This window comes from Hyla sarda, chromosome 2 (assembly GCF_029499605.1).
Source record: "Hyla sarda isolate aHylSar1 chromosome 2, aHylSar1.hap1, whole genome shotgun sequence".
NCBI classification, from domain to species: domain Eukaryota; kingdom Metazoa; phylum Chordata; class Amphibia; order Anura; family Hylidae; genus Hyla; species Hyla sarda.
Genome location: NC_079190.1, coordinates 38,518,309 through 38,535,161, shown reverse-complemented (window position 1 = coordinate 38,535,161; position 16,853 = coordinate 38,518,309). Strand labels below are relative to the sequence as shown.

The 16,853-nt window shown below is 40.0% G+C and overlaps 1 protein-coding gene and 1 long non-coding RNA gene across 2 annotated transcripts; both read right to left on the bottom strand.

Annotated features, from left to right (window-relative positions):
• Positions 1–1,638: 1,638 nt before the first annotated feature.
• BIRC2 (baculoviral IAP repeat containing 2) lies at positions 1,639–8,776 on the bottom strand. Its single transcript, XM_056561546.1, has 8 exons — positions 7,351–8,776; positions 6,434–6,533; positions 6,091–6,169; positions 5,701–5,749; positions 4,713–4,952; positions 2,777–3,031; positions 2,373–2,414; positions 1,639–1,864 (listed from the first exon to the last, which is right to left on the bottom strand). Exons 1-8 carry the CDS (start codon positions 8,192–8,194, stop codon positions 1,671–1,673), a joined length of 1,803 nt encoding a protein of 600 aa, XP_056417521.1. The 5' UTR covers positions 8,195–8,776; the 3' UTR covers positions 1,639–1,670.
• Positions 8,777–9,385: 609 nt separating this feature from the next.
• LOC130358384 (uncharacterized) lies at positions 9,386–16,088 on the bottom strand. The gene is made up of 2 exons (XR_008889502.1): positions 15,448–16,088; positions 9,386–9,474 (listed from the first exon to the last, which is right to left on the bottom strand). It is a non-coding gene; the product is annotated as an uncharacterized LOC130358384 (long non-coding RNA).
• Between the last annotated feature and the right edge of the window lie 765 nt (positions 16,089–16,853).

Sequence of the window (16,853 nt, the reverse complement as noted above, 5' to 3'; positions counted from 1 at the left end):
GGGGTCTGGTTAACAAGATGGATTGTAACTGTGAAACCCAGACTCTTGGCAGCTACATTTGTTCTGATAGAAGCTGCGGCTGCCTCCCAGGTCTTTTTGTTAAAGAACTCTGCTTTTTTGTCCATTGTTCAGACAGAGGTCCTAGATCCTCAAAAGGCAAGGCGGATTCCTTAGTCATTTTAGCCACCGGGGCATCAATTAACGGGGCTCTATCCCATGACTTAGTGACTAATTCCTCAAAGGGGTATTTCCTTTTAAGGAGTTTAAGATAAAAACAATTTCTTCTCAGGATTTTTCCATTCCTTAATTATTTGCTTGATACTTTTATGCAAATTAAATGTACTGGACTTCTTGGGGCCTAAGCCTTCATATAGGGCGTCTTTGGCCGTGACTGTCTCTCCTCAAGATAAGCAGTTAGGCGGATTGCTATAAAGGACCTGATCAGTATCATCTGGAGAAAAGGGGAGTTTGGATTTAAACTCTTCTCGCTTGTCAGAGGAGGAATAGAGAGTAAGATTTTCCTCTTGAACACTAAGGGGACTGGAAATAGCAGAGGTGACCACAGAGGAGGCTGAAGCACCCACATTCCCGACATTTCCTAGTCCTTTAAGGGATGAATCCATCTCCTCCTGGATCATTACTCTTCGGTTGCTAGCAATTGCAGAGGACTCCGGGGCCACAATAACTTCAATACAGGCTGCACATATAGACTTTTTATAGGCAGGATCTAACGGCTTCCTACATTCTTTATTACAGGATTTAGAAGACTTCTTGCTACCCTACAAAGCAATAGCCTGACTTGGCTAGCAGAATATGGAATGAAATTGAAATTCTCACCCAGAAGTAGATTCACACCTCCGTAGCCAGGCTGGAACTACTCTTCTTGGAGCGTCCACCTCCCTCTGTCAAATGCTCCGACATGCTGCAGGAGTGTTTATTTTTATTTTAGCAAAACACTGCAGGGCAACCAAGAATGGTCTGCTCAGCTGCTGCTGTTGCAGGCTTTTGTACTGCTGCGGGCTGCTGCAGGCTTCTGGATATTGCTGCAGGGCATGCTACCACCTTACAATATATTCCAGTACATATGGAGTGTGGGGATATTGGTTACAGAATAAACCATATAAGCACAACTATCATCCAAACAGGAAAGGATATATCCATGATCTAATGTATACTGTGCCAGCCTATAAGGGAGGAGGATTGTAGTCGTAGTGACCCATATATGTGAACACTCAATGATCATGGACACACCAATTATAATAAGCACACCCATGACTATAGTATATATATATATATATATATATATATATATATATATATATATATATATATATATATTTTAAAATATGAGGACATTAAGAATGGAGGCTGAGAAAGTCCGACAGAGGCTGCCATCTTGGAGGAGGAAGCAAGGTAACCCTCTTAAAAGATGGATCCACCAACTGGAAGAAGTAACCAGGCCCTTCACAAGGAAGATGGAGGATGCCCAAAATGGTGAGACAAGACTATCGATATTCAAGCCCATATGACTCTACTACTCTCAAGTTAAACTTTCTACAAAGAAGACACACTAAGGACACTCAAGTTTCTTTATGATGTATTTCTTGAGGTCTTAAAGAAGAGCACAATAAACATCCATTTATTACATTTTTTTACATTTATTTAGTTCCTTATGACAGGAAAGTGCGAACTGTGCCTTTAATTATGCCTCTGCATATTGGGCATTTCCGGAGAGATGGTGCGCAGTCCTTACAAACCACTAAATGGCCACATGGAATAAACACAATAGAAACTTCTTGGTCCATACAAATTTTACAAGTCCTTTCCTCCTGCAACCTTCTCAACTGTTCTTCCATTGGTAGATCTAGAAAATAAAAATGTCATTATTTAAAATAAAAGACAGGAAAAAAGCAATAAAATCATATATAGACCACGAGACTAGACATTGTTATTGCATCTGTAATTTCATCAGTAATTTATTAGTTTTGCAACCTTTTTTCTAAGTGTAATTTAATTTCCTGTCTAGATGATAGCCCATCATTATTTACAGTACAGAAATACAGAAGCAATATGGTTGATATACTGATTGTAATTCATCCACAATAAGTCCATACTTTGGCTTTGTGAAGAAGCAGGCCAAAGTACAACAGATGCACTAAATGACATGGGAGTGCAGGTTTAACCAATTACTTCTTTTAAGGTGTTTTCACATGTACTGGTAGTGCGCAAAAAAGAAAAAAAAATGCGGTTCACCAATAACAGCAAAACTAAAAATTTAAAACACACACACACACACAAGCAGAACACTAATGATAAATGTAATTACACCCAAAGCAGGATCACTGGTTATAACTGAATAGCAATCTACTCACCAGAATAGCCATCTGACATTTGGCATGTCAATGTCTGTTCAACTAAAATAAAAAGTAAAAAAAAAAAATATTTACACACCACAAAAAATAAAAACTTAAAAAATGCATTATTGCATTACTGTCATTAAGAAACAAACTTTTAACATGTCATGGAGACCTGTTTTGGTCGGTCAGGGTCTGGGTGAGAATCTATGAAACTCATCTCCTGCAGCAAAGAAAAGAACAATAGACAAATGCTCCCAGTTTGTTCTAGAAATCGGTGGGGATCTCAGCATCCAGACCTCCACCAATCAAAACTTGACTTCAACATGACATTAACACGTTAATATCATATCTATATCTTTCTATAATGTGAGGCATCACATTTATACTAACAAGTTTAAAAAAAATTATTAAAAACTTACTAAATAACTCTCTGTGAAGGTCAGGGTCATGTTTATTAAGACTATTTTTGAAAGCTTCAATTGCATTTCGGCCTTTTATTAAAACAATTTCAATGAGTTCTTGAGCTTGTAAAGTATATGGTGCCTTCTGCAATAAGGCATCACATTCCGTGGAGGACAGCACCTCTGCGTTTGACAAGTCTTCTATTATTGGACGGCAGTTTGAAATGCGCTGGATCAAGGTAAGTCGACTTTTCCTGATTAAGGTGATCTCATCTACAAGATTAAATGGAAGGGAGAAAAAAAAAATGTCCATGTGAAAAGTAAGTTCTGTAACAGTGTATTACAAATAATTCACATGGCTACATAGGAAAGTCAACAGCTAAAGGAACACGCCAATCAAAAATGGGAAAACACAAAAACCAAAAAGAACTTTACTAGTTTTATTTTCCTTTAACAATGTTGAGACTCTCAGCTTTGTGGTTTGCGCGTATGTCTACATTGTAGCATCAAGCGGTTGCACTTGTTTTTTTTAATCAATTACTGTATTTTTCGTCCTATAGGACTCACCGGCGTATAAGACGCACCCTATTTTTAGGTGCAAAATCTAAAAAAATTTGAGATTTTGAACCCAATAGTGGTCTTCAACCTGCGGACTTCCAGATGTTGCAAAACTACAACTCCCAGCATGCCCGGACAGCCGTTGGCTGTCCGGGCATGCTGGGAGTTGTAGTTTTGCACCATCTGGAGGTCCGCAGATTGAAGACCACTGCATAGAGGTAATACTCACGTGTCCCCGCCGCTCCGGACCCGTCACCGCCGCCCTGGATGTCGCTCCATCGCTGTCGCCGTGTCACCGTCGCTCCGGAACGTCTCTGCTGCCGGCCGGGTATCCTCGCTCTCCGTCGCCGCCATCACGTCGTTACGCACGCTGACGCACGTACGCGACGACGAGGAAGGAGAGCGCCGACCATACAGGGGATCCCTGAATGGAGAAGACACCGAGGAGGCAGGCAAGGTCCCTCCCGGTGTCCTGTAAGCACTAACCCGGCTATTCAGTCGGGCTGTTCAGGACCGCCGCGGTGAAATCGTGGCGGTCCCGAACAGCCCGACTGAACAGCCGGGTTAGTGTCACTTTCCCTTCAGACGCGGCGGTCAGCTTTGATCGCCACGTCTGAAGGGTTAATACAGGGCATCACCGCGATCGGTGATGTCCTGTATTAGCCGCGGGTCTCGGCCGTTGATGGCCGCAGGGACCGCCGCGATAGGGGTGTATTCGCCGTATAAGATGCACCGACTTTTTCCCCCCAGTTTTGAGGAAGAAAAAGTGCGTCTTATACGGCGAAAAATATGGTACAAATAAAATAGTAGGATTTTAAAGACAAAAGCTGGAGTAATTTTGTGTGATACATGGAGTATAAATTTGTCTGTGGACGCTCCATAAACTCGTCACATGCTATTCTACAGTAGCATGCTGGAGCAGGTGAGCAGTGCTACATTAATTTTGAATGACTTCAATAACTGGTATGACAGCAACGTATAATCACATTCTTAAGTAGATGTTGGTTGAGAGAGACAGCATAAGCTGAACCAATATTAAAAATATAAATAAATAAAAAAAATTAATAAAAATGGGACTTTTACAAATTGAACTTTTTACAAAGGGTTTTACAATAGAGCTAAGGATGTGGTCACAACTAGACGAACTCCGCAGCATGAAGACACTGTTGTCCTGGGTTCAAATCCCACCAAGAACAACATCTGCAAAGAGTTTGTATGTACTCTGCGTGGGTTTCCTCTGAGTACTCCAGTTTCCTCTCACATTTCAAAACATACTGATAGGTAAATTTAGAGCCCTAATGGGGACAGGGACCAATTTTAGTGTACAGCGCTGTGGAATCTGTGTGCGCTATATAAATAAAATAATTTTTATTATAATCATCATGTGCTGCCTTACCAGATGAACACTGCTCCATCTGTTTGTCTCTCTCTTCTTCAGTCTGTTCTTTCTGAGCACATAATAAGTCATTTATTAGTTCGTCTGCTTCCTTATAACTTTCCCCAGACGTCAATATTTTACTCATTATTGTTTCTTTTACTAGTCGCCGATTGAAGCCCATCTGCAGGACAGTCTGAACTAAAGGAGTATTCATGTAAACCTCATCATCCTGGTTGTTTTCATTACCCAAATGGATGACTGGAGATGGGGGAGGAAAAAAAAAAAAAACACATTAGAAAAAGTACAAAACTGACCATTTCCTCATCACTTTGGCACATTCACAAAGATTTTCTGTAACTCAAAGGGTATGTTCACACGGTCGAATCTAGTGAAGGAATTCAGCTCGAAAATTCTGCTACATGAAGTTAACATTGTAATGAAAGGAATTCCTGCTGTTCAATAACGGAATCTGCCAGCCTGGCAAAACGGAATCTGAGCGGAAGCACGAAAATTCTGTCGCGTGAACAAAATCAGCTTCATACATCGAAATATGGGGCTGTTTCTACAGCATGCATTTTTTTAAATGTATTAAACAGTCTGCTGCGTGTGAGCAGAGCAGTTTATCAGGAAAGGGTGAACCACTGAACAGGAATAATGACATTCTATGGCCAGCATGAGATAATACAGGTGCCACGCCAATGGAAAATATGAGAACATACTGTTCAGTGGAGATAAATAGCAACTATTGTTTAGTCAGCTGTAAAGGTAGGATATGTGTCATGAAAATGCTCTTTACAATTCTTTGGTTTGATCAAAGGAAAATTAATCATAGAAAAATACACACAAAATCTCCCTTCTGACTTTCTGATTATGTATTGTTTGATATAGTCTCAAAACGGTAGAAAATAAAAATGTCGTTTAGACTGCTGGCAGCACCACAACAAACATTTTCCTTTATATACAAGTGTTGTATAACTGAGCCTTGATGCTTGAACTATATACTTACTGGGGGGATACTGAGCTTCATTGTTTTGTGAGTCTGAAGAGGACAACAGCTATTGAGGTAAAGATAAAAAAAAAGTTAGATAACATCAAACGGGTTTTTACATTGAACTGATAAGTCAATGCAAAGACCTGTCAAAATATACTACTGTGATACTAGTGACACCATGTAATCACCAACATACAAATCTACCAAGATAGACCCATGACAGGTATGTCATAGACCAGGGAGGGGTTAAATAAGCAATCTGATTGGGTGCTATGAGCAACTGCACCACTTTTTTTGATGACAGGCCACATTTACATCAATCTACAATCTAGATTGCATTTTTAGGCCACCGATTTCTCAGTAAAATGGAAATTATGCACTTGTTTAAAATTTTCGTAATTTTACCTGATCTAAAAGATGCGGATATCTATCCTGAATATCAGTGACAAAACTTTGACCTTTCACGTTCAGCAAGTATTCACATCTGGAAGATAGAAAAACATGGTTTTAAACTTTATAACAATAAGTGTATGATTGTATCATGCACCGCAAATCCAAGCTTTGGGTTTCCAGCAGGACTGTGCTTATTTTCAATCTAATAATGTGCACAAATAATACCTATGGAAAAGTGGTTGTCAGATTAATTTATTTTTTAAATAGTGTAAGCACTAACAGCCGCTATTCTATAGGGTTTTTTATTTTTTTGTTTTTTTTATTAATCTTCATTATGTGCCAAACAAAGGCTTACCTAGGAAACCACTTTGCATGTTCAACCCATGGATCATCTCCAGATTCCCAGCATCTCAAACCCCCATCACAACAAAAGCATTTGACATCATCATTTCGCCCTATTGAAAAAAAATAAAATTAAATAAAAACAAACATCACAGCCCGTTACTGTCATCTCTGCACCTGTATAGGGGTGAATAAAACAATTTGTTAACTAGTATCTAGATCATAGAATTATGGACACTTCAGCTTTGATGATACACGTGATGGCGTAGCTATGTGTAATGGGTATGAACTCTGCACTTTTTAATTAGTGACTTTTAGCCACAAACATAAAATGTTATGCTTTTTTTTTTTTTTTTTTTATTATAAATCTACCCTGTGATGTAAAATGATATAAGCATGCTTGATGGCATTTTTACAGTGCCAGGCATGTATATGAATATTGGCGTAATGAATTATGTCAATGTTTAACCTTTTTGAGTTTTTCTTTGTGGCAAAATAGTCTCAGCACTTTGATAATAGTTTACATTAAAAAATATAGTTAAGTCTATAGTCAAACGTCTAAGTTTGCAGACTACAAACCCTTATTAGTCTTATCCCCAGTCATAGTACTTCCTGAAATACTGCTTTTTAACTTGCATTTACCGTAATTACAGGGGAGTATGACTCCAGGATCAGACTACACAGGATTTCTCAACTAGCATCTAGAACAGATATTTTTTTGATCTCTAACTTTAATGATCTCGTGATGATCCGAAGGCTGCCCTGGGTATGCGAAAGGCATGACTTTAAACCACCAGCATGAAATTCTGTACAGGATTTGTAGTCTGTAATCATGACACATAAAAACTGTATGCAAATAAAACAGTAGGATATTTTTTAGTGAAGACAAATATGGTTGCAAAGGTGTGCATACCACTTCACAATACATACCGACATAGTAAAAGCCAGCTTCTGCCAATTTTTTCGGCGTCACTGGGATCCTAGAGGGCCAGTTTAGAAAGGTTTTAAGCCTTGAAGAGGTGGTCTGCATGCTGACATTGGAAACACTGCACCTCAAGGAGGGTCTTGCACTGTTGCTCGCAAACTGACAATTTGGAAAATGTCTCCGGTGCTCGGACATGGCATTATCTTTAGGTTCCCAATTGCTTAACTTTCCATCACAAGCAAAACAAGCAACTTTATCCCCAGGACCAACATAGTAAAATCCTGCTTTAGCAAGCTCAGAAGGATTGAGGAAAGTTACAGTCCAATTTGTAAAAGTGCTCAGTCTGGCTTCCTCTGTGTACATATAGGAGTTGCTGTCGTTGCCCCTTTGGTGAGACAGATCTTCAACTGCCCTAGAGGAAACTACATCAGGAAAACTCCTAAAGGATCCACTGAAGTAGGCAGTTTCCTCTTCACAAGAGGCTGACTGTGTGGGATTTAGAGGAGAAAATGCAGAACAATTAGATGCTCCGATATTAATCAATGATACGTTCTGGATGAAACTACAACTTGGATAAAGCTTCTTGTGTTTTTCAATTGCACTGTCTCCTTTCTTCCAGTTATCGAGCATCAGGCCGCAGCTGAAGCATTTCACCTTGTCGTCTGCTCCAATGTAGTAAAAACCTGCCTTGGCAAGACTGCGCTCAGATACAGGTGAACTTCCTGGAAATTTTGAGAAAGTGGAAATTCGGTACAGTTCGCACGTAAGATCCATGGTGATGGTATGCTTAATACTTGGAGTAGCCTTCAGCAGATTTGTCAAATATTGACTATTGTTTAAATCTTGCATTTTATTACTTGTATCTAAAAAAGGCAGGGGAAGTCTTTCTGGGAGGTAGCTTTGCACAGACAGGCACAGAGCTAAACAATCTAATAAAACCAAGCAAATAAAATGTAAGCTTAAACAAGGAAAAACACTTTCCTTATATTTCAATTTCTTAGATCCAAGCACTGGATTGTGTTCACCTTACATCCCGTCTATCCCACCTTAGCATTAGAATTCCTTTTCCGTGATACCAGATGTAGTGATGGAGATAGTTTCTAAATGCTTAAACCCAATCTGGCTGACTGCCAATATAATACATTGAGTGCACTTAAATGCATTCATAATGTAAAAAGATCAGCTTAATCTAACAAAAAACTTAAAAAGGTGGAAAACTTGCCAAGTTTCTCATTTGGGTTTCTGAAAAAGCTATAGCCAACTCCAACGTAATGGCCTCTTTATTAGAGACACCCGTCTACTAGCTCGTTGGATCTTCTCTGGCCTTCAGAACCACTGCTATTAATAATGGCACAGATTCCACTTACACATTGTAGTGTAATACTGGCCAATGTGGATAAAATCGCTTTTCGCAGTTCTAACAAAATCAGACTGCAGTTTGGACATGCTCTGCACAGCCCGCTCTATTTTGTCTTAGAGATGCTGGTCGCCTCTTGTAATAACCCATCCGTACTAAGATACGACGAGTCGTTCGTTCGGACACGTTGGTTTGAGCGCCCGCATTGTATTCGGCTGCTATTTCCTTGACTGTGCTCCAGCTGTTCGTCTGAACGATATCGGACATTCTCCTTTGACCACCTTCGTCGACAAGTTTTTTCCGTCCACATGACCCCCTCTCGCTGGATGTTTTTCCTCGACTACACCATTCTCTATACACCCTTGACACAGTTGTACGAGAAAACCCAACAATGTTTGCAGTTTCTGAAACACTAGCCCCGGCTATTCTAGCACCGATCACCAGGCCTCGTTCGAAGTCACTCAGATCACTGGATTTTCCCATTTTGCTATAAATTTACACTGAAATTGATATACAGAAAATACACTAACTTAAATTTTAGCTTAAATTCCTTGAAGCTAGTTGCAATCTTGAACGACAGGTGTCTTAAATAATGTGGCCATGCAGCGTATGGGCAGCTACTGAATGTGCAAAGCTACCTCCCAGTTTAAGACTTCCCCTACATTTGTTGGCCTTTTAGCCTTCCATGATATCTGTTTCGTCCTCAGGGTAAAAAAAAAATATATATATAAAATGGTAGTGCTGAATATGAGATGCTGAGCGTGTTCTCAATCTGCAAGAGAAGGACAAAAAGTAATTAAAAAGTGTATTATGAGAAACCCTTATTTATAGCGAAAGCAAGGCCAGGTATACACACTGTGTACCATTTTTGTTACAGATAATTAGATTCTTATCCCCTATCCACAGGCTCCACTCATTAGGGGAGATTTATCAAAACCTGTGCAGAGGAAGAGTGGTGCAGTTGCCCATAGCAACCAATCAGATCACTTCTTTCATTTTTAAAGAGGCCTGTAAAAAATGAAAGAAGCAATCTGATTGGTTTCTATGGGCAACTGCACCACTCTTCCTCTACACAGGTTTTGATAAATCTCCCCAATTGTCTGGGAAGTTTAGTGTGTGGCTATCTTTAGCACTCTCAGGCAATGAATGGAGTGTGTGGGGTTGGGTCACTCATGCTGTATTTTTCTGTGAATGTACTGCTGCATATTTTCCTACCCATTGAAGTCAATGGCCCTGATTTACTAAGAGTGTAGTTTACTTTTTATATTCAAATTAAACATTTTAAAAATTGGTTGGTTCCTTTTTGTGACTTTTTTTAAAGTTATTTTTGTGTAGACTATATCATGTTTTGTATCTGTATCTTTCCTGCTGTGTGCAAGAATACATACACAACAGTAAGAATTGGCTACACCTACACTATTTATACTGAACACGTTCACCTTTGCAACAAGGCAGCTCCGAAAGAACATTGGGGGAGATTTATCAAAACCTGTCCAGAGGAAAAGTTGGCGAGTTGCCCATAGCAACCAGAGTGCTGCTTTCATTTTTGAAAATGCCTCTGAAAAATGAAAGAAGCGATCTGATTGGTTGCTATGGGCAACTCAGCAACTTTTCCTCTGGACGGGTTTTGATAAATCTCCCCCCATTATACCCAGGAAGTAATAGCTGTGATGTAACAATGAACCTCTCTGTACTTTCTTGCATACTAAAGCCCAGAGGGTGCAGTGCAAGGACCCATTACATGTAGTGAATATTGGCTAAATAGGCTAGTAATAGGGCCAGCCTCATGACTATACAGAATGGGGACCAAAGTGAAGTCTTAGGGTATTAGGAGGTAAACTATTATAATCATTAGTACAGTTGGCAATAAACGTAATAAAAGGTGGCCCACCCCTTTAAAGTGTACCTGTCAAATAAAACAAACAAAAAAATCCTAGAGACATGTCAAATGTTAGTTTTGTATGTCTTGTTATGCTGGGATTTCTAGTTTTGCAACAGTTAGGGCCCGTTCACACTGAGGAATTCACGAGCAAATAATGAACATCTATTTTGCCATTGACAGCAATGTATTTTGCTCTGCACTGTTCAAACTGCGAAAATTTCGCTCGCAGAATTCCGTTCTGCTAGAAGAAAGAACATGTACATTCTTCTTGCGGAATACACGAGCAGAAGTTCATAAAAGTCAATGATAAAAAAGTTTCCGCTCAAAATAGTTTTCACGCGGAATTTGCGCGGAAAAAAAATAACATGAAAAGTAACATTTTAATTGGTGGCTTCTTCCAGCAAAAAAAATAAATAAAAAAAAAAGTTTCCTCCTATTCTGCACAATTTCCGCGCAAAATTTGCACAAATTCAGTGCAAAAAACAGTAAATTCTGCGACGTAATTTTTACGTGAGGAATCCTCTCCAATTCCTCAGTGTGAACGAAGCCTTAGGAGGTCAACAGTTTGGAGATTCATCTCTTCATCTGTGAATGAATATTGAATTCCCCTTTTTATTTGGTTTTAAGTTCTTTTTGGATATGCATACTTTGTAGCACCTATTCACAATATTATAAATGAGCTGTGTCTGCCTAGATCACAACATTTGACAGGACACACATTTAGGCTGCATTCACACTGCAGTTGGAGCATTCACACTGCAGTTTTAGGTACGGCCACAAAACCAGATACGGGCCAGAAATGAGCCGACTGGATTCACATGACTAAACTGTATCAAAACGTGTACAAATTTTAATCTGTATACGGTTTCAAAAATGATGTCCAGTTGCATCAGTTTCTAGTTGCACCAGTTGCATCGTTTTTAACTTTTCACTCCATTATGAATAAAGTTTCACTTGTTTGATTGAAATTCCAAGAAAAAAAAACTATGCAAAGTAAAAAAAACGTATGTGAAAACAGGATGGAACATACTGTTCTGTACTGTTCCCATTGACTCCCATGTAAAAAAAAAAAAAAAAAAAAACGTATACGTTTCAATACGGTTCATCACCCGGACCAAAAACCGTGGTAGGCTACGGTTTTGGGTATGGGGAAAAAAAAAAAACTATCAAAACCATACAGGATGCAAATCGGACACAACCTGAAACATCTTTTGGCATACTGTTTTCAATACAATTCTATACGGATAGGCTGGGTTTACAGCACGTTTTTTGCAATACAGTTCCCGTAAAAGTTTTCAATTTGAAATACGTACGGAACCGTATTGAAAACCGTATGCCAAACGATGCATCCGGTTGTGTCCGTTTTGCATTCTGTACGGTTTTGTCAGGTTTTTTTCCCGTACCCAAACATCTGACATTTAAACTCTAATAGACTCAGCTCTGCTACATCTGATAAGTTGAGCACTAGAACAACTGACATACTCAACTCCTCTGCATAATTACTTTAAAACACTAAATCAGCTCTGCTACATTTGCATTGAAAATTCTTCTGAAACCGATACTCACTTCTACAACTGACATTTAATAAAGCAGGTAAACCAGGTTTTAAAAAAATTGTATAGTGAAACAATAAGTAGTCTTGCATATGCATTGTGTTAAGCTGATGTCACATGAGTGGACTGTCTGCCATCTTTTTTCCTTAATGTTATCTATTATGGTTTCCTAGCGCAGAATACATTTCTGTAGGTCACAGAGAGTCAGAAGATACTTCCTGTGACAAAGTCCAGTAAGTGAGGGTAGGACTAGCACTCCTCTGTGCTCACTCCTGTCCTATCAGGCTGCAGCATGAAAACAAAGAGAAGGGGGTTACAGAGCAGCCTGCAATGATTGAATGAAGAGCACAGCAGACTCAGGGGGGAAGGGGAGTAATGCAAAGTGAGGACACGACCCCTGCAGAGCACAGAATGACAAACCAAGAGAGCAACAAATAAAAGGTATTAGTGAGAGAAATATAGGTGCTAGATACATAATATATGAACAATTTGTTTTTTTCATGTTGGAAATGACAGGTGCTCTAAGCTGTATTTTTTTGGAAGTCACATGCCACAGTATTGAAATCTATGGATGCAGCAGAGCTGAGTGGAAACAGATTACACTACAGGAATACCGGTAAAGAGTGTGCATCTGACTTAAAGGACAACTGCAGTGGAAACAACTTATAAGTGTTACACCGGGGAGGGGGTCCGACCGCTGGGACCCCCCCGCGATTTCCTGCACGGGGCCCTCACATTAGCACGGGGCCCTCACATTAGAACTAATGCGCGTAGCGCCGACCTAGAGAGGTCGACGGTTACGCCCCCTCCCCATACAGTTCTACGGGAGAGGCAGGGAGGCATGAACGCTGCCTCTCCCATAGTATAACTACACCAAAAAAAAAAAGGAGATACCAGTATACTGATTTGAATACAAAAATAGTGAATAAACTTTATTCAAGTGCATTATAAAATCATACATAAAATACAAGGTACTATACAGATGAAAGCTACAGAAAGAGGTAGTGATACTAAATCCACAATGGTAGACAATACGGATGGCAGGGATACAGTCCACAAATATCAAATTGCAACATGCCCATAAATCATAAAAATAAATAGTAGAACATACATATAGTGAATGTATAAGGCTGGTATATGTCCTCAATACGGCTATGAGTAAAGTGCAAGTAACTAATTGTATTGCACCTAGCCCTGTTCAGAGGTCAGTCAGCAGCATTATATAGTAAAAAAGAGGAGAGCATGAAAGACAGCATAAAGTAACAAATACCTGCCATACACCAATAGGGGAGATCACTACCTGTACCCCAACGCGCGTTTCGCGTATGGGCTTCGTCAGGGGGGCGTGTCTAGTGCTAAAGGGCGTTCCTATTTGTAGTGGTCCTCCTAACACAATTGGTTAGGGTTAGGTTGAGGGGCAGCTATTGCAGCCAATGATCATGGGTGTTATACAATATCACCTACTTGTAGATGCGCATCAATTCCGACAGCCTAAGTGATAGGACGGATGCCGCGTGTGGCGCTGGTGCCCGCTGTCTCGGCGGGTGACGTCACTTCCTCCAGCGCCACATCCGGTCCGGCTCCCGATCACCTGACCCGTACGTCACCGAACCGAGATCACATGACCGATGCGCCACAGCGTCCCATGGCGCCACAGCTCTCCCATAGTACTACATGGAGGAGGCTTGTCGGCCGCAACCTCATGCTGCGGCTGGCACGCTTCCTGCACGGGAGAGCTGAGGCCCCGTACAGGAGATCACGGGGGTCCCAGCGTTCGGACCCCCCACGATCAAACACATCCCCTACAAGTTGTTTTCGGCCACAAATGGCCTTTAATATATTTGTTAACAGAAGCTTTACAACATTCCAGCATGAGTACCCCTTTTAATACTACATCTATTACAGCAGTGGTCCCCAACCAGAAGTTTACTAGAACATGCCACACCATAGTAGTCTTAGGTTATTACTATATGCATTGACACAATTACATAATTGTAGATAAATCTTAAAGGGAACCTGTCACCCATTCATGTAGCCTGGACTATGAGTCATTGGGGTGGTCCAAGTGGCTTCTGCCCGTCCCACCAGTCTTAAAGTATAGATTTCTTCTGGTTTCAATAGAAGGAAAGATCAATTAAAGTCTGCAGGGTGGGTAGAAGCCACCGGAGACCACACAGATGACTGCTGGTTATAGCAGCATGAAAGGGATGACAGGTTCCCTTTACCCACCAAACAGGAGCATTTGGATGGCATAATGCTATAGCTAAATGCCAATCTGCAAAAGTTTGCACATAAGACTTATGTGGAGAAACAGGAAATTCTGTTTCTTCCTGACCAAGTTCAATGAGGCTCACAAGGTACAGCTAACTTGAGGAAAACACTCAAAAGTTATTTTTTACAAATGCAAAAAAGCATAGTCAACAAAAATCTCCAACAAAAGGATTTTGGTCTAAATGCACTAACATTTTAGAGGTCCATCTATAAAAGGTCAATGTTTCCACTAACATTGCATAAACAGATATTCCCAAAAAATGCCTCTTTCTACTCTTGTCCGGTTCCTTTGTTTCTTCTCTCACCCTCCAAAATTCATGACTCTAAGAAAAAAATAAACAGCTGAAGTCTGTCCTGAGAGACAAGACAAATCTGCAGCTCAACGAGAGATCACAATACATCTGCCCATGTAAGTCTATGGAGAGGAGGAGGAGGAGGGGTTTTAGATGTAGAGGGACAGGAAGAGAGAGACTGCAGACTGAATAAAAAGGTAAGTGTACACATGAAGGATCTACCCCTCTGGAGGTAATTCTTTGTTTTGATATCTGTACTGTCCCCCTAACCTAGTGGATTTGATAAAGGGTAAATTCAATTCAATAATAGGATGAATACTATATACATACACACCAAAACAAATATAAATATTTTTTTATATATGTAATGTATGTGCGCGCATGTATACATAATATATACGGTACATACATAATATACATGCACACACATACATTACATATATTGAAAAATATTTATATTTGTAGTGTGTGTGTATATATATATATATATATATATATATATATATATATATACACACACTTTATATAATTTTATTATAATACAAATTAGACAAAAACCAATGGCACCCAAAATTCTCAACCAGTGTGCCTCCAGCTGTTGCAAAACTACTACTCCCAGCATGCCCTGTCTGGCTGGAGACCACAGGTGGTATATCGGTAATTACTTGTATACAGATTTCTATGAAGGTGTCTATGTCCGTACAGCGCATGCGTGTGCCCATCACGTCTAATATCCCTTCTCTTACCTCCTCTATACTCTCCCGGACTCACATTTTTGTTCACATTTACCGCAACAGACGTGTAGAAGAAGTTGAGGAGAAGGAGTGACTCTCCTCACAGGCGTTTTATACCAGTCACATGACACACCCATTTAGGGGAATTCCTCTCATACTTCTATAATACATAACCGCTGATCTTTATAGTCAGTAACGCAGTCATTCTCTCCACATACCGGACACATCACACGGCGCCTACAGAACTGCTGACCCTCTACACCAGTGGTCCCCAAACTGTGGCCCTCCAGATGTTGCAAAACTACAATTCCCATCATGCCTGGACAGCCAACGGCTGTCCAGGCATGCTGGGAGTTGTAGTTTTGCAACATCTGGAGGGCCACAGTTTGGGGACCACTGCTCTACACCCTCCCGAAGTCTCTCTCAGCGCCTCTCATATAACCCCCGTACACCTCTCCGCCGCCATTTTACGGCTTCACTTTCCGTCAGCTTTCAGTCACATCGTCTTTCCGCACCGAACCATACTTTTCTACGTAATTTTTATACATATGTATATATATTTTTAATGTATTATTATTATTTTCCCATATTTGTGTGATTTTCTCCTCAGCCCGACGACATGACAGAAAGGACCCGGGTCACAGCAGTTCTCTTCCCGCGCACTTACCTCACGAGATGGCGTCTTCTGCAGGCAACGGCTGTTGGACTCGTCCATTTGTTCAAGGGGGAGGGGGGGGGGATTTTGTTTGTCATGCCGGTAATTTTTCTTACCAAATTTTCTTTTTTGCCCGTATAGGAATATTTCGGTGCTTTTTTTCTTTATTTTTACTTTTTATAACGGAAATAATCTTAAATGTTTTTAATTGAAGGGTCGTGACATATGTAAATGGGGAACAGTAAAGCTTCTCAGTGGAAAGTCCCGCGATGTGGAAATCACCGGATGACTCAGCATCTTGTGGAACAAGTTGTGGCCAAAGAGTCATTTATTTCAAATATTTAGGAAATTTTACCCCTAAAGGACACAGTCTATTGTGGTCCCGAGGACACGACTAATCGTCATTTATTTTATTTTTTTCATTTTCGTTTTTTTTTTTTTTTTTTACTCATCACCTTTTGATAAGCCATAACTTATGTTCTCTCCTACAGATCCATATGTGGGCTGCTTTTTTACACAACCAATTGTACTTAATAGCGCCTTTCATTTCACCATAAAATGTATAGCGAAACAAAATTATTACTTATGTGGGAGAATACAAAAGAGAACTTTTGGAGGGTTTCGCTTTTGAGCAGTTCACTTTATGGTAAAAGTTGGTCATCCTCTTAATTCTGTAGGTTCATTCAATTTAAATAATACCCAATTTTTAAAGGTTTTGTTTTTACAACTTAAACAAATATAAATATAATCTTTTGTACATAAA

Excerpts from the sequence above, each read along its gene's own strand:
- BIRC2 (XM_056561546.1), bottom strand. The coding sequence starts at position 8,194 with ATGCAAGATTTAAACAATAGTCAATATTTGACAAATCTGCTGAAGGCT. Across the intron at positions 3,032-4,712 it reads GATGGAGCAGTGTTCATCTG|ATGAGATCACCTTAATCAGG; the intron begins GTAAGGCAGCAC and ends TTAATCTTGTAG. Across the intron at positions 1,865-2,372 it reads AATGTCAGATGGCTATTCTG|ATCTACCAATGGAAGAACAG; the intron begins GTGAGTAGATTG and ends TTTATTTTCTAG.